The sequence below is a fragment of the Strigops habroptila genome, chromosome Z (assembly GCF_004027225.2).
Source record: "Strigops habroptila isolate Jane chromosome Z, bStrHab1.2.pri, whole genome shotgun sequence".
In the NCBI taxonomy this organism is placed as follows: domain Eukaryota; kingdom Metazoa; phylum Chordata; class Aves; order Psittaciformes; family Psittacidae; genus Strigops; species Strigops habroptila.
In genome coordinates this window covers 47436770-47460418 of record NC_044302.2, presented here as the reverse complement: position 1 = coordinate 47460418, position 23649 = coordinate 47436770, and the positions used below count along the sequence as shown (strand labels likewise).

General features: G+C 44.6%; 1 protein-coding gene across 1 annotated transcript; it reads left to right on the top strand.

Annotated features, from left to right (window-relative positions):
- Window positions 1-301: 301 nt before the first annotated feature.
- On the top strand, window positions 302-20781 carry HSDL2 (hydroxysteroid dehydrogenase like 2). Its single transcript, XM_030469902.1, has 11 exons — window positions 302-516; window positions 3511-3674; window positions 4100-4198; window positions 4307-4421; window positions 8457-8560; window positions 9535-9633; window positions 15142-15336; window positions 17636-17707; window positions 19052-19228; window positions 19743-19871; window positions 20478-20781. Exons 1-11 carry the CDS (start codon window positions 500-502, stop codon window positions 20588-20590), a joined length of 1284 nt encoding a protein of 427 aa, XP_030325762.1. The 5' UTR covers window positions 302-499; the 3' UTR covers window positions 20591-20781.
- The last annotated feature ends 2868 nt before the right edge of the window (window positions 20782-23649 follow it).

Genomic DNA, 23649 nt, shown 5'->3' with positions numbered 1-23649 from the left:
GACAGACGGTCCTGCCACAGGCGCTCGGATGAGCCCGGGAGGCAGAAGGTGAGATGGAGGAGTGCTATTACGTGTTCCTGATCAAAACTCCAGCAATTTGAGCGGGACCGGGGCAGAGTTCAGGCCAAAGCAAAACTTCGCCCACCAGTAAAGGGTGCTGGGAGCCTCCCAGCGCCAGTTGTCTCACCCCATGGACGCCCCTGTCTGGTCTCACCTCAGTCTATGTCCCCGACCAGCCCGCCCCTGCTCTCCTCGCAGCCTCTCTCACACAGCGGTGGCTCCCCGGCCGCCCGCCTGCCTGCCTGCCTGCACGCACACGCGGGGCCGCGCCACAGCCCGCGCCGCTCCCGCCGGGCCCGGCCGCCCCACTCCCCCCACACGCCCGTGCGGGCCCGACGCTGCCCTTCAGCTTCGCCCGACCGCTCCGCCCTTCGCCGCCGCGGCGGTTGCGCAAAGCGGGGCGGCTCCATCGCCTGTCCCGGGGTCGATACTCGCCGCCATGCTGCCCAACACGGGGTAAGGCGCCTCCCGCTCCCGTCCGCGCCCCCGCCGCGGGACTCCCTTTCCCTTCGGCCCCGGCCGCCGCTTCCCGCTCCTCAGGCGGCGGCGGGCAGAGCCGCGGGGCTGAGGGGAGGCTGAGGTGGAAGCCGCCGCTTTACAGCCACCGAAGGGCCTCTCGGGGCGGGGGGCGAGGAGGGCTTCGGCCGGGGGCTCGTCTCCTACGGGCCTGCGAGCGGCCTTCGCTCTCCCCGCGCGCCCAGCCGGCCCCCGGCCCCGTTCCGCGGCCGGCGAGGGGCGGGCACACCGGCGGGGCGGTATGGGAGCTCCCCGCGGCGGGGAGGCTGGAAGCAGCTCCGGGAGGCGCGGGGCAGGTGGGGCCTCGCAGGGGGCTGGAAGTGGTGGTGAGGATCGTTAGTGGTGTCCTTGAGCAGAGCGGTTTGCGGGGGGAATAGCTATGGGAGAACTTGCATCCAAATTGGGTAGTGTAGCTGTAATTTTACAGGTATTAAACTCTCTGTCTCTTTTATTCTCTCTATCCCTTTCTCGTGCTCATGTTCCAACCCAGTAACTTCTTACCTGGCAATCAAATTTGCTTCCAATATAGGATCTTACTTTAAAGACATTTCATGACCTTTGGCTTTTCAGAGCCAGCACTGCTAACAGCCAGTAAGGTAAGGTGGTATTATATGCACCTGTATGTTATAAGCAGGATTGTTCATTAAATTTCTAATGTATGTGTAAGCAAGTGGTAAAAAGCACCTCTGATGTGACCTGCAGGTTTCTGTATCAGCACTTGTGCCTGGTGAGAAAGGAACCTGTCTTGTTTTTCCAAGATCCCTGAGACTGCTGGGTACAGAGGTGAATTTGACCAACTATGGTGGAAGCAATGAGAGTGCAACCTTCACAGTACAGGCCATAAGCAGTTTTAGACAAGCACAGATTTAAAAACTTGTGAAGTATTGGGCTAACAAGTCTTGTGAACGTATCTAGCTCAGGAGAGTAAAGTGCTCCAAATTATGGGCAGTTCATTTGGGAACACCGAGAAAGTATTTTAAGAGGTTGGTGCATCTGGCTGTGAGGATGCTGTCACACCAATTTGCAGATGATAAATGAAGCTTCTGGAGGGAGACAGGATTAGAAGTAAAATTAAGGAAGAAGAAAGAATGTTTTGGGCCTGGCTTGTTTTTTTTTTATTTTTTGACAAAAGTATAAAAGGAGCGCGTGAGAGAGTATCAAGTCAGCTCAGTGTTTCAGAGGGGATGAAAATAATTTTTTCCTTTTAGTAGGACTTTTACTTATTTTGGTGAACACTGTTTCTGTGTGCTGTAGAGACAGAATTGGAGATTGTGGAGCTAGAATTGAAGGAAGGGAGTGCCGGAGAGGGAATGTAGTCAAGGGAATATAGTCAATGGTGATAGTAAGCATAGGGGGAAAAAGGGGCTTGTGTAGTTTGGAGATGCAGTTGTACCAAGAAAAAAGAAAATTTGAGGGTGATAGCCAGGTAGATAGTGTGGGAAAGGTTGGAGGGGAAAACTAGAGGGAGTGTGACTGGAATGAGTAGTGTATGTTCCTTGACATTTTAAATAAGGTAGTAATCTGGGGAAAAGAATCTTTGGGTGGACTCTTCCAGATTGGATCATTGGATAGGTCTGGTTGGAAGGGACCTCGAGAGGTCTTCAGCCCTGCCTCTTGCATTAAGAAAGGTCAGTTGGGAGGTCAGACAGGGTTGCTCAGGGCTTTGTCCATTTTGCTCTTGAGGACCTCCAAGGCTGGAAGCAGCTCAGTCCCCTGCATTGTTGCCTGGCTCTCGTCCTGGGCAAGACAGTCCGAACTTCTGCAGTTCAGACCTTTCTTCTTCCAGTTTGAAAGGGCCTGTTGTCTCTCATCCTCCTGCACTGCACTGTAGCATGTTTGCTCGGCTTCGTCTCTGCAATCACTGCATAGGTATTGGGGGGCTGCTGCTGCTAGATCCCCCCAGGGCTGCCTTCCAGGCTGAACTGGGCCTCTCACAGTGCTGAGCCTCTTGCCATCTCTGTCTGCCATTGGCAGAACTTGCTCCTGTTTGTCAGCATATAGCTTGTACTGAGGGACCCAGAACTTGTCACAGGATGTAAATGTGGTCTTACAAGTGCCAAACAGAGGGGCATAATCCCTTCCCTCCACCTTCTGGTTATGGTGTTCTTGTAGCCCAGGATGCTGCCAGCCTCTGTTGCCTGGCACACTGCTGGCTCATGCCGAGCTTACTCTTTGCCAGTCCCCAAGGGCCTTTTCCAGAGAGGGCTCCCTGGCCGTTCAGTCCCATTCTGTATCCTTGCAGGACCTTTTCTTCCCAGTTATGGGGCTGTACATCTGTCCTTGTTGAATTTTACAAGGCTTCTGTTCACCTAGCCTCTCGGGATCCTCTGGATAGCAGCCCTGCCCTCTAGCTTCTGAACCTGTTGTAGTCCACCCCCATGGCATTTTGTCACCTCCCTACTGGGAAACTGTTGAGTTTAGTGTTAAACCTTTAGAAGAAATAATTGCCATTTCTGAAAATGGAAGTTTTTGGCACTTGCGTGTAGCACCCTGCAAGGGCGTTGTGGTTCTGGCCTTGAACTTTATACCACATTGAGGCAGCAGTTTTTTGTGTTCAGAGGGCAGTGACTAGTAAATTAGAGAGACGTGCTGTCTCATTAGAAAGCAGTATTTCATTTTTACAACTTAGTCCTTTTCCATTGTTGGAGAATGTAGCAGCTCTGCTGTGAACAGTGTCTTGGGTCATTTTACAAAAAGGGAGAAGTGTAATTGGGTGACCTGTGTAACCTTCTTGCCTTATGGTGATTGCAGATTTGGGGAGTGGTTTTACCTTCAGTGCTACTGTACTTTGCTGTGTGGTAGCCTTTTCTTTTGTACTTAGAGGCTGCTTTCTTAGTAAAATGATGAAGGCATTCGATTCGAAGACTTTGCTAATTACTTTTGCTAAAAGTCAATGATTTACAAGTTTTGCTTTGTTCTCCCCCTGCACTTTAGGAAACTAGCAGGATGCACGCTCTTCATCACAGGTGCAAGCCGTGGCATCGGCAAAGCCATTGCTTTGAAAGCTGCCAAGGATGGTGCAAACATTGTGATAGCAGCCAAGACAGCTGAGCCTCATCCGACTCTTCCAGGGACTATCTACACTGCTGCAGCAGAGAGTAAGTTGTAACAAATGAGGAAGGCTTCAGGGGTGTATGCCCTGGCTTAATTGTTGTACCTGAGCGGAAAACTGAATAAACTTTCTTAGCTCCAATTCCCCTTTAATAGAATAAGCTTAGCGCCTCTCTTGCCCTCCAGGAATGCTGGGAGGTATCAAAATATTACTGTAATGAAGATGTATGTGTATAGATGTGAAAGTGCTATGTTAATTGAGATGTATGTGTGAACCATACACATTCTCGGTGTTAAGGTTTGGGTCTGGCTTCTCTATTCTTTATGCAATATGTAAAAAGGTGGCAATTTGAGAGTGTGATTTTCAGTGCCGCCTTGAAGCATATCGTCGAATGAGAGATTTTCAGTAATTTCATGCCATTTGTTCCGTCTGAGAGCAAATTTTTAAATGTTTAATTTTTTAATTGTGCAGTTGAAGCAGCTGGAGGAAAGGCTTTGCCATGCATCGTTAATGTGAGGGAGGAACAGCAAATTATTAATGCTGTGGAGAAAGCTGTGGAGACTTTTGGAGGTACGCTAAGGTGTGGGGCATTAACAGGCAGTGTTCAAACAAAAAGAGAAAAGAACAGCCTGCTTTTGTCATTAAATGCTAACGTGAAATGGCTTATTTTAAAACCAGGGATTGATATTTTGGTGAACAATGCAAGCGCCATCTCTTTGACTGGCACTTTGGAAACAGAAACGAAGAAGGTAAATCTTATGATGGATGTCAATGTACGAGGAACCTACCTTACGTAAGTGCTGAGAGAAGGAAGCAAAGTAATTGTAACAAAATGTATGCCTCAGTTTCTCTAAGAAATTGTGTAACTGTCTTGCTGCCCTAGAGTTGAAGTGCAAGTGTTCTACATGTGCTCAGAAGAAATTGCTGAGTTATTGGCTAACTGATTTCAAATTAATGTTTCCAGGAATTAATTGCAAATTGCAATTATAAAGTGTTCACAAGCCCCTCCATGCAGGTAGGAAGTAGAAAATAGTTTATTTCAAATGGAGGTCCAGCTTGGCTTTGCTAAATCCTGTCTGCTCTTTCATGTCAAGCAAAATGAGTAACTCTTTGCATACATCAAGTGTAGCATCTTGTTTGCTGGCTTCCTTTCTCATCTTTAGAGACATGATATAACTTCCCATAGTTACAAGAGAACTGTTAAAGATGTAACTAAACAATCTAACGTGTTCTCTGCCTACATTCAGCATACCAGTTCTGTCATCTATTTAAATTAATGCACCAAGATTTGGTTTCACAGTTCCTGTGATCCTTACTTTGCTCATTTTTTGGAAATGGATTCAGTAGGTGGGATCATCTTTAGATTTACAGGACATAATTCAAAATTGCTCTGTTTTAAAATGAAAACATTGATTTTGATGGGGTTGTGTTAATAACAACAAACACAGACCCTTAGGATGATGCAGATTCTCTAAATTCAGTTGCTGCTTGATGTGATCAGGAGCTTTTGTATCAGAGTTTTATCTAGAAGAGTGTCTGTCGTTCCCCTTTGTGCAAATGAATCTGTTTGTCAGATATGATTATATTCCTTAATATTCTTTTGCTAAGAATCAGTGAAGCGATTTGCCATTAGAATAGTGTAAAACCACACATAAATAGAGGCTTTCTTAATTAGAGAGACATAGCAAGACAGCAAGTCATCTTTCCTTTAGCTGCTACTCTCACAGAATCATAGAATGAATGGTTTGGGTTGGAAGGGATCTAACTTACTGTGCCCTAAAAAGATCAAAAAGCAGGTTCCGTGTTGCTGTGAATGGAAGAGTATATGAAATATTAATACCTCTCAAGGAAAGTTAAAATGGTCTTTTGTCATTGCTTTTATAACTGTCAATTGGGAAGACCTCGTCAAGCATTTGTTGGAGCAAGTCCAGAGGAGGGCCACGAGGATGATAAGAGGGCTGGAGCACCTCCCGTATGAAGACAGGCTGAGAGAGTTGGGGCTGTTCAGCCTGGAGAAGAGAAGGCTGCGTGGAGACCTCATAGCAGCCTTCCAGTATCTGAAGGGGCCTACAAGGATGCTGGGGAGGGACTCTTCGTCAGAGATTGTAGTGATAGGACAAGGGGTAACGGGTTTAAACAAAGACAGGGGGAATTCAAGTTAGCTATAAGGAAGAAGTTCTTTACTGTGAGGGTGGTGAGGCACTGGAATGGGTTGCCCCAGGAAGTTGCTCCATCCCTGGCAGTGTTCCAGGCCAGGTTGGGCGGAGCCTTGGGTGATATGGTCTAGGGTGAGGCAGCCCTGCCCATGGCAGGGGGGTTGGAACTCTATGATTTTAAAGTCCTTTCCAACCCAAACCATTCTGTGATTCTGTGATTTCAGCCTTTTTTTCCTCTTGCTTTGTATGTTGCCTCTGTAATTTGTAGAGATCTGTTTTCAAATAATGTTTAAGAAGTTAAAATACCAAAAAAAAAAAAAAAAAAAAAGTGGATTTTTTTGTCTGTGTGGAGGAGGTAGGGAGGATGTTCTATCTGGCAGAGTATACATGTTGACATATTCTTGGTTCCTTACATTAAGAAATTGAGATGTGTGTTAGTGAACCTCTCACACCAACACTGAAGGGAGTTGAAACCCCAGAATGTTTAAGGAGGTGGTAAGTGATTTACTTTACGATCATGATTTTGCAATTGAAGGTATTCCTGCTGTGGCTGACAGTATGCGTGGGTCCTGGTGAAGTGTGTAAAGAGCAGGTCACTAATGTAGTCCACTGTGGTGCTGTTCTCCTTATGAAATGCAAACATTTACCTTAGTGCTACAAGTGAAGTCAAATGGTAGTTTCTATAAAGTAAAGTGAAAGTTATGATTTACAGATCTGTGTGTAAGTGTGTATGTCTGTATGGATCAGTGTGTAAGTTGAATGAAACAGTGACTTGTTCAGTCAGCAGATAATAGGTTTACAGTTTTGGTTGGAATATTTGTAATAGCCTTTCACTCTACAGTATTATTTATTTATCATGGTTTTAAAGAAGAAATAGGTACGGGATCAGAAGATAATATATTTATGACTCAGTGATGCTCTGTTAATTTCACTTGTTGCCTCATGGTGTTTTGTTTTCCCTGCCAGAACTATTACAAGGAGATTGTGGATTCTGAGCATCTGGAAAATCAGCTTTAGTAAATGCTGCTGCACTGTTTGGAGAATCATAGAATAGCTAGGGTTGGAAAGGACTTTAAGATCATTAGTTCCAACCCCCCTGCCATGGGCAGGGACACCTCACACTAAACCGTGTCGCCCAAGGCTCTGTCCAACCTGGCCTTGAACACTGCCAGGGAATGGACCATTCACAGCTTCCTTGGGCAACCCATTCCAGTGCCTCACCACCCTCGCTGTAAAGAACTTCTTCCTTATATCTGATCTAAACTTTCCCTGTTTAAGCTTGAAGCCATTCCCTCTTGTCCTACCACTACAGTCCCTAATGAAGAGTCTCTCCCCAGCATCCTTGTAGGCCTCCTTCAGATACTGGAAGGCTGCTATGAGGTCTCCACGCAGCCTTCTCTTCTCCAGGCTGAACAGCCCCAACTTTCTCAGCCTGTCTTCATACGGGAGGTGCTCCAGCCCCCTTATCATCCTCGCGGCCCTCCTCTGGACTTGCTCCAACAGCTCCATGTCCTTTTTATGTTGAGGACACCAGAACTGTACACAATACTCCAGGTGAGGTCTCACGAGAGCAGCGTAGAGGGGCAGGATCACCTCCTTCAACCTGCTGGTCACGCTTCTTTTGATGCAGGCCAGGATACGGTTGGTTTCTGGGCTGCAAGCGCACACTGGAGCCGGCTCATGTTCAGTTTCTCTTCAGCCAACACCCCCAAGTCCTTCTCTGCAGGGCTGCTCTGAATCTCTTCTCCGCCCAACCTGTAGCAGTGCCTGGGATTGCCCCTACCCAGGTGTAGGACCTTGCACTTGGCTTGGTTGAACTTCATGAGGCTGGCATCGGCCCACCTCACAAGCATGTCAAGGTCCCTCTGGATGGCATCCCTTCCCTCCAGCGTATCAACCGAACCACACAGCTTGGTGTCGTCGGCAAACTTGCTGAGGGTGCACTCAATCCCACTGTCCATGTCACTGACAAAGATGTTGAACAAGACAGGTCTCAGCAGCGATCCCTGAGGGACACCACTTGTTACTGGTTTACTACTGGACATTGAGCCGTTTACCACAACTCTTTGTGTGTGGCCATCGAGCCAGTTCTTTATCCATTGAGTGGTGTATCCATCAGATTGATGTCTCTCCAATTTAGAGACAAGAATGTCGTGCGGGACAGTGTCAAATGCTTTGCACAAGTCCAGCTAGATGATGTCAACTGCTCTGCCCCTGTGCATCAGTTCCATAGCCCCATCACAGATGGCCACCAAATTGGTCAGACAGGATTTCCCCTTAGTGAAGCCATGTTGGCTGTCACCAGCCACCTCGTTGTTTTTCATGTGCCTTAGCATGCTTTCCAGGAGAATCTGCTCCAAGATTTTTCCAGGCACAGAGGTGAGACTGACTGGTCTGTAGTTCCCCAGGTCTTCCACCTTCCCCTTCTTGAAAATGGGGGTTATATTACCCTTCTTCCTGTTAGCAGGAATGAGCACTAGGCCTGAGATAAGTAAGCTAGGACAGATCTTGTTTGTTTGTTTGTTTACATCAGTTAAATAAGTGATGTGGTTGGGGTGTCAGTGTTGGACTTTTCATGAAAAATATAATACTGGTCTACTTGTATGGTCTTACTGTATTTATAGGTGTTCAATAAAAAAAGAGGTGACTGATATGTCTAATCTTCCTTTCAGGTCTAAAATATGCCTTCCCCACTTGAGAAAGAGTATGAACCCCCATATCCTGAACCTCAGCCCACCTATGAATCTGAATCCCATGTGGTTCAAAAATCATTGTGGTGAGTAGCTTTTGGAACCAGTGTTGTTACTTTTTTGAGAACCATGTAAATACCTGGTGAAATGTGCAGGAATGCCAGCCCAGAATTCCAGTTCTTGTATTTTTAGCACTGTATACAGACTGGCCTTAATGGTTCCCCAGAGTATTTTGTACCTAACATGAAGATACTATTTTATGGGAAAACGATTAGCAGGTTTGATGGCCTAATACGTCCTTTATGTTTTCAAGAATATTTTCAAGGTAAGAGTCTCTGCTTTTTCGTGGGAATTCTGAAGACTAGAAAACATTTTCTGTTCCAAATAGAGATGGAAACCCAAAATCTGTTTTCTTACTGACTCACTCAGCTTCTTACTTGATTTAATTGAGATAAAGCTGAATGTTGTCTTTTAAAACGGAAATTAATTTTGAGATTGGAAAGCAACCCCATTTTTTCTGACATTAATGTTGCGTATGTTGAAACTGTAAAACAACCTTTCAGTTTTAGACATTTGTCATGTTAAAATCTTCCAGCAAGTCCCAGTTCTTTCCCCAAAAAAGCTTCCCTTCTCATAACGGGTAGATGACAAGGATTTAGATTGATTGATTTATTTATTTATTTATTTATTTCCCTCTCTTTTTGCTTTCCATAGCATACAACTTTGGTTGTTAGCAGCTAGTATGCCTTAAGATTCCTTAAAAAATTGAGCATTCTTGTCAGTGTGCTGTATAAAAAGCACAACAAAACCACCATACAGCTAGGCTTCAGTTGTCATTTTTGCCAAGCTCTTATTTGTAGTGAAAATCTGGCAGACTACAGTTTGTATGTGATGGGGAGAAGGGAGAAATTTTGTTTTTGAAAGGATTAAGTTTTGTCCCCCAAAACTTAATTTTCCTTATGACAAAAATAATTTTTTCTTTCTTCCCCCCCCCCCCTCACAGTTAAAGTTCCGTTGATTGATAGACTGTAACTTCCTTTTTTTACACTTTTTGTCTTAGCTTATACCATTTCGAAATATGGGATGTCCATGTGCGTTTTGGGAATGGCAGAAGAATTTAGAGGAGAAGTTGCTGTCAATGCTTTATGGCCTAAAACAGGTGATTGTTTTTTTACTTTATTTTTTAATGGTGCTAAAATAATGGCTTTCTATATTTTGTCCTCTACAGCTTATTTTATTTGACTTTGAATATACTTCAAACTTCTGGAACTGATTCAGGAGACCGAGCACTTCTTTTGCATATTCTTTGTGATCTTGCACTGTTGTTCTCACTAGACCATTGCCACTTTGATCCAAACACTAGTTTGGAACTCATTCAATCCTTTCAGTTGGCTGAAGCTTCTGCACAGTCTTTGGCTTCTCTGTGCTCTTTATCATGCGCTCATAGTTTTGTTTTGGACAAAATCACAACAGTACTAGCATGCTTTCATTGGTAGGAATTAAATGTCTGTGTATGTAGTACTGTTAAGAATTCCTTGCTAGTTAAATTGCCAGAGCGTAGGTGAAACTAACAAGATATATGCCTCTGTAAATGCAGAAATAATTCTGTATTTCCTGGAAGTTTCCTGCAGCAAACAAAATGTTGTTCATAGAACCATCTGCTTGCAAACATCAGGAAATTAAAGAGCGCTGTGGAAGAAAAATAACTTGGTGCTCCCATGTTGTATTAACTTAAGTTTGTTGTCTATGAGTCAGTTAGGATCACAGGGGCTGTTAAGCATCTGGTCAGCTGTTTGCCAAAGAGGCCAGTCTCTTCACCTCAAATTCATCTATGTACAGAAATGATACTGATGTTAATATCAGCAAAGAAAGGGTAATCCTGCCCTTTAATGGTGTGAACCCAGTCACTGTGCTATGAAACACTGCAACAGCAGTTCATTCCCTTAACTAGTGAAGGGAGGGAAGAAGGAATAGAATCGTAGAATCATAGAATAGTTAGGGTTGGAAAGGACCTTAAGATCATCTAGTTCCAACCCCCCTGCCATGGGCAGGAACACCTCACACTAAACCATGTCGCCCAAGACTCTGTCCAACCTGGCCTGGATCACTGCAGGGATGGAGCAACTTCCTTGGGCAACCCATTCCAGTGCCTCACCACCCTCACAGTAAAGAACTTCTTCCTTGTAGCTAACTTGAATTCCCCCTGTCTATGTTTAAACCCGTTACCCCTTGTCCTATCACTACAATCTCTGACGAAGAGTCCCTCCCCAGCATCCTTGTAGGCCCCTTCAGATACTGGAAGGCTGCTATGAGGTCTCCAAGCAGCCTTCTCTTCTCCAGGCTGAACAGCCCCAACTCTCTCAGCCTGTCTTCATACGGGAGGTGCTCCAGCGCCCTTATCATCCTCGTGGCCCTCCTCTGGACTTGCTCCAACAGCTCCATGTCTTTTTTGTGTTAAGGACACCAGAACTGCACACAGCACTCCAAGTGAGGTCTCACGAGAGCAGAGCAGAGGGGCAGGATCACCTCCTTCGACCTGCTGGTCACGCTTCTTTTGATGCAGGCCAGGATACGGTTGGTATCTGGGCTGCAAGCGCACACTGGAGCCGGCTCATGTTCAGTTTCTCGTCAGCCAACACCCCCAAGTCCTTCTCTGCAGGGCTGCTCTGAATCTCTTCTCCACCCAACCCATAGCTGTGCCTGGGATTGCCAAGGAAGAAGAAATGAAATACGCAGCAAGATCCTCTTCTGGGCCTGGGGCTCCTGTGTGAGAACTGTTTTGTCCCCAGACACTTTTGCAATTGTCCCCACACAATTGCAGGCGCCTTGTAACTTCTAGTGTGACCTGCAACGCTATGATTTGCTTCCTCTGAAGTGAGGCATATGAGCAAAACTTAATTATTTCAAATAAAATCAGCTGGGTTTCTTTGCTTAAATGCTTTAGGGAATCCTCAGTTGAACACTTCGGTTAGTATCTCTGACAGACTTGGTCCCTTTTCGTAGGTCTGGATGCCTGCATCCTAAATTCTTGCAGGAAATTGATGCGTTGTAATCCTGCTTGCACCATCAGTTTTATCCATAGAAATATTTTGATAAGGGATTGACTTTTTGAACGCTAATTATATAATTTATGATAATTATATCATCACAAAACCTGTACTGTCTAATTTGAAGAGGATAAGATATTAGTATTTGATGTACTAAAGGCAACTGCACGTATTACTTCAGGGTCTGGATTGCCTTCCTGGCAGTAGAGTGAAAGCTCACCCTTCACGTTTTGGGTCTGGTGTATTTTTCTATTTCTGAAGGAGATAGAATAAATATGTGCTTGTTTTCACATACTTGCTTCTTGAATGCTCCAGGAAAACCTCAGGAAAGTTTCAGTGGAGATTTCCCAGGGTCTTTTTATCTGGAATAGAGCCATGAAACTTGGTTTTTAAAGCCTTTAGCTCACTAGACCTCACTAGTCCCTAAAATGCTGCTGCTAAATGGGTTTTATATTTCCTCAGAATCTTATATGTAGGAGTAATTTGGTTTTCCATTAGCAGAGGTAATCTTTTACCTACCATTTTGTGGGTTTTTTTTGTCACTGATTAAGCAATGTAAATTGTGTATGAGAGTTAGGGACAGCGAAGGAATTGATGTAGAGTATTTCCTTCAGAGATGTGCTATCAAGCTACGGACAACATTACTAATTTTCTAGCGCAAAAAGGTGTTACAAGATTACCTGTGTCTTGTAAATGCACATATTTACAAGCTGTATAGGCACATTAGCTGCACCATTTGCAGCTTTCTGATTCTTAAACACCTTCTCTATGATTCTGGATATGCTGTAGAAAACATCCACTACTATTGTGGAAATGATTCAGTGGTTTTATGGGTCCCAGCGTAGTGTGGAAAACTGGAACTGTTGATAGCAGGAAGCTATCTTCCTGCAGAGACCAGCTGGTTATGCTAGGTCTTTATTTTACAACGTGGGTGTTTTCCCCCACCCATCTGATTAATTCAGCTTTGTGTTTTCCATAGCAAGGGAAAACAGAACCTAGGAGAATTTGTCCACCCACTCATGATGAAGAATTGTTCAGAAGGATAGCTAACTTTATAGGCAGAAGTTACATTAAGTCTTATATTACGTAGTTGAATACATGATTTCTTTCTCGTGTTTGCATATGCTGTAGCACTTCAAATGTCAGTAATAGTACCAGTGTCCCAGGTACAGTCTAGTATTAAAGGAACTTCTACAAAATCTGACGTTCTTATTGAAGAGAAACCCAAACCAAAGAAAAGCTTCCTTCTCTTGTGCATTAGAGTGCTACTGTGTACCTGCTAAAACAAGAAAGAGTTTAACACTGCAGAAGCTGGCACTTGTTACAGAGTGCAGCTGATATCTGTTTCCCTCAGGAACCTGCAGAACATGAGGCTTGGAAGTACGTGAAGATTCAGTTTACAAATGACAACAGTATATTCTAATAAATGCGTTTTTTAAATAATGATTTCTCTATGTGAGATGCTGCAAAGTAATTAAAAAAGTTATTAAGCTTTCTATAAAATCAAAGATATGCAGACAGAGCTTTGTATTTGCTGAATCCATTCTTGCTCATTTGGTTTAAGACTGGTAGAAACATTAGATAAGTGCTCGGAATTTATATAAATAATTGATGCCTCTGTGAAAACTGAAGTGCCCTCAAGTATGAAAGAGGATAATAATGTGCAAATTTGCCAGTACAAAAAAATGTTCTTTCAAAAGGTTTATCTTCCAAAAATTACAAAGTTAACTACTTCATATGGTCACCAGAGAGATAGAGACATAGACTTCCATGGTCTCTAAGATACAGTTGCAAAGTTCTTAATTAAAAAATCCACTATAATCTCATACAAATGTGATTAGCCTCAGTGCTAGTATGTATGCCGGTATTTGTTGATTAAACCGATTGTTGAAACACATGAAAGTATGCTGGTAATGAGATGCTAGGAATTCTCCATCTAACCTCATATAAAGCACTTTATATAAAATAGGTGGAACAACGGGCAGCCAGACTATGAGGCAATACCTCATAGTTTAAAGCCTTTTTGCTTCAGTATGTGCACATAGGTTCACTGTGCTCAGAAGAATAATAGTTGGCACTAACAGAGAAGTGGCAGAAGCATGGCCAGGAAAAGTGAACAGGTTAGTGGAATATATTCAGGTCAACAGAGCCTGGTAAATTTCATCAGAGTATTGGGCAGAAATATTACCTGAACTGTTGGCAGTTACTGGAAGAAAAGAAAAAACAACCACCATCTTTCAGGACAGATCACATTTGAGAGGATCAAAGAAAGGCAAACTTATTTCCTATCCTTAAAAATGAGAAGAAGGCCCAGGGAAACCTAGGAATATGTACTAGTCTATCTATTTGCTGCTTTTTATTTGGGTGCATATTTGTAGCAGTTCAGATGATTTGAAAAAAAAGCTGAGGTTGGTCAAAGGTAAATGAAACCTAGGGACTAATCCTCACCACAGGAAAGTAAATATGTAAGTCAACAAGGACATCTACCCACTCTTGCACTTTCCTAGAAAACATTTTGATGGAATCTCCTTGCTAGCATGGAAGACTGCTATCCTTTTTCCCAGTTCCTATGTTGGAAATTGATGATCCAGCTCAGATGGATGTGTCCTGCACAATGCCTATTCTTTGCTTTTTAAGGGATGCTGGGGTAATTTCTGAATCAAAGCTGCTGTTACTTTGTGTGGAATGGAAACACAGAAAGGAGGACAGAAGTGATTTGAAATCAGGTTTATCCTCCAAGGACCTGCCAGCCCCAGTTGTAGGAGAGGATTTGCAAATCTGTCCCAAAACTTGGGGTCAGAGTGTTGAGTCTCAGACAGCAGATGGGAAAAAAGTCATGAAGCAGAACTGTATGAGGGGAAAACAGTAACGTGACAAATGCCAAAAGCTACAATGAAATAGCTGCTCTGTGGAACAGCATGAAAGAAAAATGGGACAGATACCTCAGCCTGGAAGAGCAAATGACAGGCTTGAACTGGAACATGCCACAGTGTTAGTAGCATCTTTGGGGGAAGCATAATAAAGACTAGTGGAATGGTGCAGAAGTTAGTGGAATTGGTTAATAAGACAACCAGAAGTTTAGGAGGTCTGAATTGTAATCTTGTGCTTGACGTAGCCTTTCTGTGGGTACTGAATAAGTTACTTGAAATTTTGCTATTTGGTTTGTCAGTAACCTCAGAGAAACAGTTTTTTATTTCATGGGAGTTATTACATGGCTAAAATTAAGCATCAAGATTTTCAGTGTGATAATCACCAAAGCAAAGATCTCTTAATCACTGATGTGCCATGCATGCACTTTAAGAAAAATAGTTGTCCTGTTAGTTTTTCATGTCCTGAATAACCTGGAGGAAGTCCAGGGGGGTTCACTGGTAAAGGGATAGAGGGATGTGAACATCATAAATTGTTTTGCTTGTTATTCCTCTTTTTGGTTCCTGTAATAGTTTTCTTATTTTTTACTAGTGCTTTTAGAGAATAATTTGTTGGTTAGTAGTATTTCATAGCTTTGTTTTGATACAGTCTTTTGCATGAAAGGAGAACAAAGTTTGTGTGCTTGACAGAGAAATGGGAATTTCATGTCGTCACTGCTAAAGCTTTGTTTTCTTACCCTCCAAACTTTCTAGCCATACATACAGCTGCTATGGATATGCTAGGAGGATCTGGAATAGAAAAACAATGCAGGAAAACGGACATCATTGCAGATGCTGCATATTGCATTTTAACAAAACCAAAAAGTTTCACTGGAAACTTCATTATTGATGAAGTTCTGCTGAGAGAAGAAGGAGTTAAGGATTTTGATGCCTATGCAATTGCACCAGGTAATACACATCTTTAAGATGAGAAGTAGGTTCAGGAAGGAGGGATGGTGGTATGGAGAATATTAATACAGTTGTGTTTATAGGGACTCTTTAATTAGTTTGTAAAGAGTTGCTTTGCTTCAGCTTTCAGAACATGCCTTCCTGGAAAGCACATACAAGTTCACTGAGAGTCTAACCGTAAAATTTTAGTAAATTAAAAAATTGTCATAGAATGGTTTGGGTTGGAAGGGACCTTGAAGCTCATCTACCTCCAACCCTGCTGCCATGGGCAGGGACTCTTCTCACTACACCAGGTTGCTCCAAGCCCCGTCCAACCTGGCCTTGAACACTGCCAGGGATGGGGCAGCCACAGCTTCTCTGGGCAACCTGTGCCAGCGCCTCACTGCCCTCACAGGGAAGAGTTTTTTCCTAATGTCTGATATAAATCCCCCTCTCTCAGCTTAAAGCCATTCTCCCTTGTAAAATGTCCCTCTCCAAATTTCTTTGTAAGTCCCCTGTAGGTCCCGTTATAAGGTCCTTCTCCTCAGGGCTGCTCTTAATCCGTTCTCCACCCAGCCTGTAGCTGTGCTTGGGATTTCTCTGATGCAGATGCAGGACCTTGCACTCAGCCTTGTTGAACTTCACGGGGTTGGCTTTGGCCACCTCTCAAGCATGTCAGGGTTCCTCTGGATGGCATCCCTTCCCTCCAGCATGTTGACCGCACCACACAGCTTGGTGTTGTCAGCAAACTTGCTGAGGGCGCATCAATCCCATTGTCCATGTCACCAACAAAGATGTTGAACAGGACCAGTCCCAACACCGACCCCTGAGGAGCACCACTTGTCACTGATCTCCACCTGGACCTTGAGACATTGACCACCACTCTTTGAGAGTGACCATCCAGCCAATTCCTTATCCACTGAGTAGTCTGTCTCAGTGGATAAGGAAGCATAATGGTCAAATCCATTCCTGTCCAGTTTAGAGACAAGAGTATTGTGCAGGCAGTGTCAAATGCCTTGCACAAGTCCAGGTAGATAAAGTTGGTTGCTCCTCCCTTACCCACCAATGCCATGGCCCCATCGCAGAAGGCCACCAAATTTGTCAGGCACAATTTGCCTTTAGAAAAGTGTCCTGGGTTCAGCTACAGCAGTCATTTTTCTCCTTCTTAGTAGCTGGTGCAGTGCTGTGTTTTTGACTTTCAGCCTGGGAACAACGCTGATAATACCGATGTTTTTAGTTGTTGCTAAGTAATGTTTACTCCGACCAAGGACTTTCTCAGTCCTATGCTCTGCCAGGGAGGAGGGGAAGCCGGGAGGAAGCAGAGACAAGACATCCGACCCAAACTAGCCAAAGGGGTATTCCATACCACAGCACGTCATGCCCAGTATATAAACCGGGGGGAGTTACCCGGAAGGCCCAGATCACTGCTCGGGTCGGGTTGGGTATCGGTCGGCGGGTGGTGAGCAATTGTATCCTGTCCCCTTGTTATTTCCCTTATCATTATTATCACTGGTGGTAGCAGTAGTGGTTTTGTATTATACTTTAGTTGCGGGACTGCTCTTATCTCAGCCTGTGGGAGTTACATTCTTCCGATTCTCCTCCCCATCCCTCCGGGAGCGGGGGGAGAAGGAAGGGTGGGAGTGAGTGAGAGGCTGCGTGGTTCTGGGTTACCAGCTGGGCTCAAACCACGACAAAAAGTCATGTTGACTGTCACCAATCACCCCCTTATTGTCCATGTGCTTTAGCATGGTTTCCAGGAGGATCTGTTCCATGATATTGCTGGCCACCATGATGAGACTGACTGGCCTGTAGTTCCCTGGGTCTTCCTTTTTCCCCTATTTAAAAATAGGGGTTATGTTTCACCTTTTCCAGTCAGCAGGAACTTCACCAGACTACCATGACTTCTCAAATATGATAGATAATGGTTTGGCACGTACATCCACCAGTTCTCTCAGGACCTGCGGATGCGTCTTGTCAGGTCCCACAGAGTTGCGCGCCTTCAGGTTCCTATTTAATGAAGAGAATTATTTACCTATTATTTCATGAAAAGAAAATGTACCTGCTCTGTAGATGTATATATTACTATTTACCAGCTAGTGAGATAGGTTTTGTTTTTCTTCAAATATTTTTCATTGCAACTTTAAGAGACTTTTAGGTCAGATTTTAAATGAACCAAACTCTAAACACGTTATTTCATGCTATGTCTTTCCTTCAAATTGTAGTTTATTTACTTAAACAACTTGGCTGTAGTTTTATATGAAATGGATTCCTGTTTGAACTGTTCACCTTTGCTTGGACTTACAGTTTTCCTCTCTTTTAGGTCACCCCCTGGTGCCTGACTTCTTCTTGGATCTTGAAACTGACATGACAGGCAGGAAGCAAGAAGGATATGGTAAGGAAAGCACTGTGTGTAAAAGTCCATAATTTCTGACAATATTGAATGCTCTCTCTATTTCAAGATGTTTTTTCTTTTTTCCCAAGAGCTGGGACTCCACTCAAGCTATTTGACAAAAAGCTTTTATCATTTGGAGAGTAAAATTTAATGGAAGCCACTCTGCACCTCAAGCTAGGGAAAAAATGTTACCTCCTGCAGGACTTTCATTATATAAAATCAGAGCCTTAGTTTGAGAAGTCTTCTCTTAACCATCTGAATTGTGGTAGCATAAATATGACGGAAAAATATTGCTGGAAAAAGAAACTGGATAGCAGACTGCACGTTTTGCAGGACGGTCTCATTTGCCTTGCTATATTCATATTAAAGAACACAATATAAAGCCTCCATTGCTTCTTAGACAAAACTTAACGCAGTTACACAATTTAAATATCTCTTAGATGAAATGGAAGAGTCTTCTACAGAAAAGCATTGGTTTTGCTTTTTCAGAATTGCAGTGTGTCAAGTAGGAGGGCAACTAAGAATGCTGGACAGGTTGCATAGGAGTGGCAAAATAGGAATAAGAGGAGGGCAGAGGAGCAAAGTTGGAACACAGTCACTTTCGGTTGGAAATGCCATTTGAGCAGTCGCACTAGGACTGTTCTACTGGGGACGGATGCTGTTGGTTCCCTGCACCTCACAATGCAGGTTATTTTGTAGGGAGCCACAGAATAGTCTTACCTGTTTTTTTGATACTGAAAACACCAAAGAGACTCTCTACAACAGCCTTTTTAGAGGCTGTTCAATTCAATCAGCCTTGTAAATGGCAGATGCTGTCCTTTGATGTAAAATGTACGTTCTCTGCAGTACAATAAAATGCAGATTGAATCAGTGAATGGATTTACAGCTTAGAAGCCTTTGCAGAAGAATGAATGAAAATATCCGTGTTCTTAGCAAGATAAACAAAATGGAAGTATTTTGAGATGAAAGTGGTATGTATTAAAGACACAGATTTATTTTATGGGAGTGCTGTCAGGAGTGTATGGATTGTGTTAGAAATCAGTGTGCTGCGTAAGCATCTGTAATGAACTGTGAACAGTCAGAATTATAATCTTTCTGTGGTTTTATTTTCACTCTTCTTTGATGTATTAGGAAATGAAATATATTGCAGAAATATGGTCAGTGCTGTACGCCTGTTCAGATTCCCAGGTGCAGAAAACATCCTTTGTCAGTATCAGTACTGAAATACTCATTTTCCGTACTGTGGAGTTCAAACTTTTTCAAATTAAGTTTTCTATGCATGTTTTTACATGCAGTTTTAAAATGTTTTGCATTTGAAAGAGGAAAATAATCACTTTCTTGTAGGTGGTTCCCAAGCATTCAAGGAGGAGAAGAAATTAAGTGGATCCCAGCAAGAAGGATCAGAATCTGCTGCAGCCAAGCTGTTGAGTCCTGTTGCAGAAACATTCAGAGTTATTCAGGGAGCAATAACTGAAGAGTATGTGAGAACCACTCAGGGCATCTTTCAATTTGAGTTATCCGGTAAGACCCTCACTTGTACAACCTCCACATGCTCACGCTCCTAGCAGAAGGCATAGGGTGTTTTCAGACAGCAACACTCACCTCTTCCAGCCGATCCCAACACAGACCACCTTCTGTTCCTTTCCATGGGATGCTCCTTGGGCCCAGCTCCGGACCGCATGGGAGCTGCTGCTGCTCCTGGGATGCTTGGGGTGGCTCTGCCACAGTGCTGGCCCCATGCACAGGGTTCTCAGGATGATAGATGGGGGCGCTTACAGGCCATGGTGAAAGCACCAGCTGCCACCAGCTCTGTCAGCAGGACAATACCTTGGGGCTCTCCTGCCCGTGCACCCGAGATGCAGTGCTGCAGGCACCTGCTTGGGGCTGGCTTCGCCAGCATATGGGGCAAGCACGGCCAGCACAAGCACCATCCTGTAACTGCTCCATATGGGCATGGCAGACGCCGTCTGACAGCAAGGAGCTGGGAGGGCTATGCTCTCCTGCCTCGTCACCTCCTTTCTCACTGTCTGTTCAGGTGATGAAGCAGGCACCTGGTACATTGACCTGAAAACCAAGGGAGGGAGCATTGGTTCCGGGAAGCCTCCTCTGAAGGCTGATGTGGTTATGAGCATGTCGAGCACCGACTTTGTGAAAATGTTCACAGGTGAGTGACAGGGGCCTTTGCCAGGGTGGTGGTTCCCAGAAAACCTGCTGATGGGCTTTGTGACCCTGGGGTGGAGGGGCTGTGGGCTTCTTGTGGTTCCGCTGAAACTCCTCAGTGTTTCAGAACTCTTCTGTCCTGTGAGCAGGAAGAGCACACAAGCTGATACTGCTGTTACTCACCAGGCATTGCAATGTTAGCAGCCAGTGTAGCTTCAGAAGGAATCAGGTCAATCTATTGGACTTCTGCCCTGTACATCTCTAGTGTGTGTTTCCTAAATGTGTGCTGCTTGAACTTGGTAGGAAAGTAAGCTGGTTTGTTTCTTCTCTGCTCAGAGACCAAGTTGCATGTTGTTGTCTCAGTTAAAATCGGTCATAATCTGGTAATTTAATTACATGACAGCATGCCACATCTGGTGCAGTTTGGCTCTCTTACTCAGTTTTTTTCTGGCTCCAGAGAAGTTTTTTACTGGTTTCCTAAGTGTGCACTTCTTTTACAGCACAACTTGGTATAGCTGCTAGGTCTTGCTGTAGTGGCATTATGTTTTCCTGTGCACAGGCTGTCACCAGTTCCTTCTCATTTTCTGATGGTTCTGTTTTTTCTTTTCAGGTAAACTAAAGCCAACCCTGGCCTTCATGACAGGAAAATTGAGAATTAAAGGTAACATGGCACTGGCAATAAAGCTTGAGAAGGTGCTGACACAGCTTAACTCTAAACTGTGAGTGGAAGCTCTTTCTAGCAGAATTGTGGCCTTTCGTATATAAGTGCAATGCTGTTTTAAAATGGTAGTCCTCAGTTTTCTCTGATGTCATATAAGCATGGATAAAACGTAAGATTTTTTAGAGAAGAAGTAACCATTTGGTTTAGACAAGAATATGTTCTTCATTAAACAAATTCCTTCTCAAGAATACCTGTATCAGTTTGTTGGCGTTTTCTTTACTTCTGCTCCTCTGGATCAATGAAGGACTCCTAAAGTGAGTTTTTTTCCCCCACATAGTTGCTTGCACACTTGTCACATCAAAAAGTTAAGGGGGAGCAAATGTCACCCTGCAGATCTGTTTCTGTGATAGAAGTACCATGAGAGATTCCTGAGCTGGCTGAGAAGTTGAAGCAATATGGTAATTTTAGCAGAGCCCTAATTACCCCTGGTAAATGAAAATCTCATTAAGTTTTTTTGCCTCAAACTGCCACAGAAAAGGTACTGTCTTCCACAGCATTTTAAGGTAACCTTATGAGGATTAACCTACATCACTGCAACCAACCACTTCCTCTTTCTTCCCTTTGGCTGATAAAGATCGAAGCTCACTAGTAAAAGCATCATGTCCCCAGTCTGTTAAGTGGAAAAGTGTATCATCTGTGGTCTGCAGTTTTGTGTGGCAGCATCTGCAAAGCCAGATGCACCAACCCCTTAACATACATGTTCAGTGTCCCCAAAAGAACCACCCACAACTGAGAGCATTTTACCCTCCTAAGCAAGCTGAGAAGCTATCAAGACTTAGGATTTATTTCTTAATTCACTTAGCAGTCCAGTGATTTGCAAGTTTTTAAAGCGTATGCTCCCCATGATGGCCACATGCCCACTGTGCAGCCCAACTGCCTTCCCCTGCTTTTGCTGCCAGTGCTGCCATCTCAGGGGGCCGTGCCCAAAGGTTTCATTCTCCACTGAGCAGTGTCTGCTTCCCACTCCCATCCTGCTGTCTGGGTTGGTCGCTGCTCTGTCCCTGACCGCTGACCTGCTGACTCCAGAGCAGTGTCGGTCCACACAGTCCTGCCAGCAGAAGGAGAGCAGGAGCACTGGTGTGCACCAGGACATGGAAGCAAAGGCTGTGCATGGAATAGGAAGGAAAGAAGATCTGGTGGTGGAAACCAGAGTCCTCCAGAGGAGGCTGAACATCGAACTGATGGTGCAGTAATGCACACATCCTGCTGGCTGGTGCAGGATAAGGAAGTGTGTATGCTCTGCTTCTCTATGAAGTGGAAACCACTACAGGGAAAAGAATAAAGGCAAATAATGCCTTGGGTCTGTTTTGGGTGTTGGAACTGGAAAAAGCAACTCAGGTATGGAAAAAGCAACTCAGGTATGGATTGTTGTGGCCTGGATTTGAGGTAGACTCTAGTGGATGGAGAGCTAGAGACAGAACCTTTGGGAGGCTTTTGAGTGCAATCTGAAGGGGTGATGGTATCAGATTCTGCAGCCAAGCATATGGGGAGAGGCTCTCAAGTTAATACCAATGGGCTGATGCTTACACTGCTGCTCTCCCAGCAGGATGGACAGCAGACAGGCAGCCCTTTGTACAGGTGGGTATGGCTGTGAGGAGAGTGGAGTGGCCGGGTTATGGGGTATAAACCAACCTGAGATTAGGTAAGGTCCTAACTCAAATGAAAAGAGGATTTTGCAGCTGCCCTTCCTCAGTGGCTGCTGCTGATCTTCCTCAGAACTGCACACTGGGAAACAACAACAGGAGAGAATTTGAATGTCTCCTGCTTGAGAATCTCTCAGGGGCGTTGAGTTGATGGACTACATGTTTTTCACAAATATTAAGCCTTTTTATCTTGAAAAACTAAGTGGCAAGTAACTATACGGAATAACACTTGTCTGCAGCACAGTATGGGTTTTGTTTTCCATGACGCAGTTCAAGCCTGCTGGCCTTTGGATGCGCCTACATGCCCATTTGTCATCTGTGCAGGTAGGAGGTTTCCAACACCCTTTCATTCCCTGCTTTGAACTGAGCTCTGCTCCGGTCCTGTTCAGATCCCAGAGCTTTGCCTTCATCTCACCATGTGCCTCTCCAGTTGATCCAGGCACCTGCAGCAGGACTGTCTGTCTTCTGCTCACCCAACCGCGCCCATTCCCTCCCTCACCTCCTCCCCTGACCCCTCTCTCATTTCACAGTAACTGCGGGGTCAGCCTTCGCCTACAAACCCTGCGCTATGACATCTGCACGTAACTCTTCCCACGTCATCTCCTCCTCCCTGTGGTGCCTGATGGCAAGCTCCCCTAGCCCCTGCCGTGCTGCCTACTTGATGCTACGGTTGGCAGATCTTCCACCAACGTCCACCTTTGGCTTGTCTTTTTCCCTCTTCAGCCTTCATACAGAGATCCTGCACAGCATCCTGAGAGGGATTTGGGTTTCACAGCAAGCTGATGTCAGGAGGGGAAATCACCCAGTGCAGCTGAACTCGCTGTAAGAATTGAGGCAGATGGGTTAGTGACTTGAACAGGAACCACATTAAGCCATAAGCAGCGCTTGTGTGTTGACATAATGTTGGCTGTCGTTCTACTGTCACTGCAGTTCCTGTTGACATGGAGCTGCAGACTTGTGTAGGAATGACACGTGAACAAGCCGAAGGGGCCAAGGGCTGTCTGAACTCTTTGCAACTGGAACAGTTTTCATGCCACTTGCTTTCCCAAGGTTGGAATTCTGCCCAGATGGAAGCAAAAGCATTTTGTTGAGAAGATCTTCTTCAGGCATGACTCTCCTTCAGCCTCTCTCCAGCCACTCTGCCCAAGTGAGGAGGAACTCAGGGCTCGAGTGCGACAGTGCTAGGATTGTAAGCTACATGCCTGCAACGAGCTCCATGTAAGTGAGCCGTCATGCCTGTGTAGACAGCTGCTGGTTTCAGCTCTGGACAGAAGTACCTGCAGAAGAAGCCCCTAGGCATCATACTCAGCCTTCTTCCCCTCAAGTGCTTTTTCCTCTTCAGTGTTTAATAGCTGAAACGGAGTGATGGGGCTTTTTTCTACACCAGTTGCTTCCACATAAATCTTCCTTTCATCTCA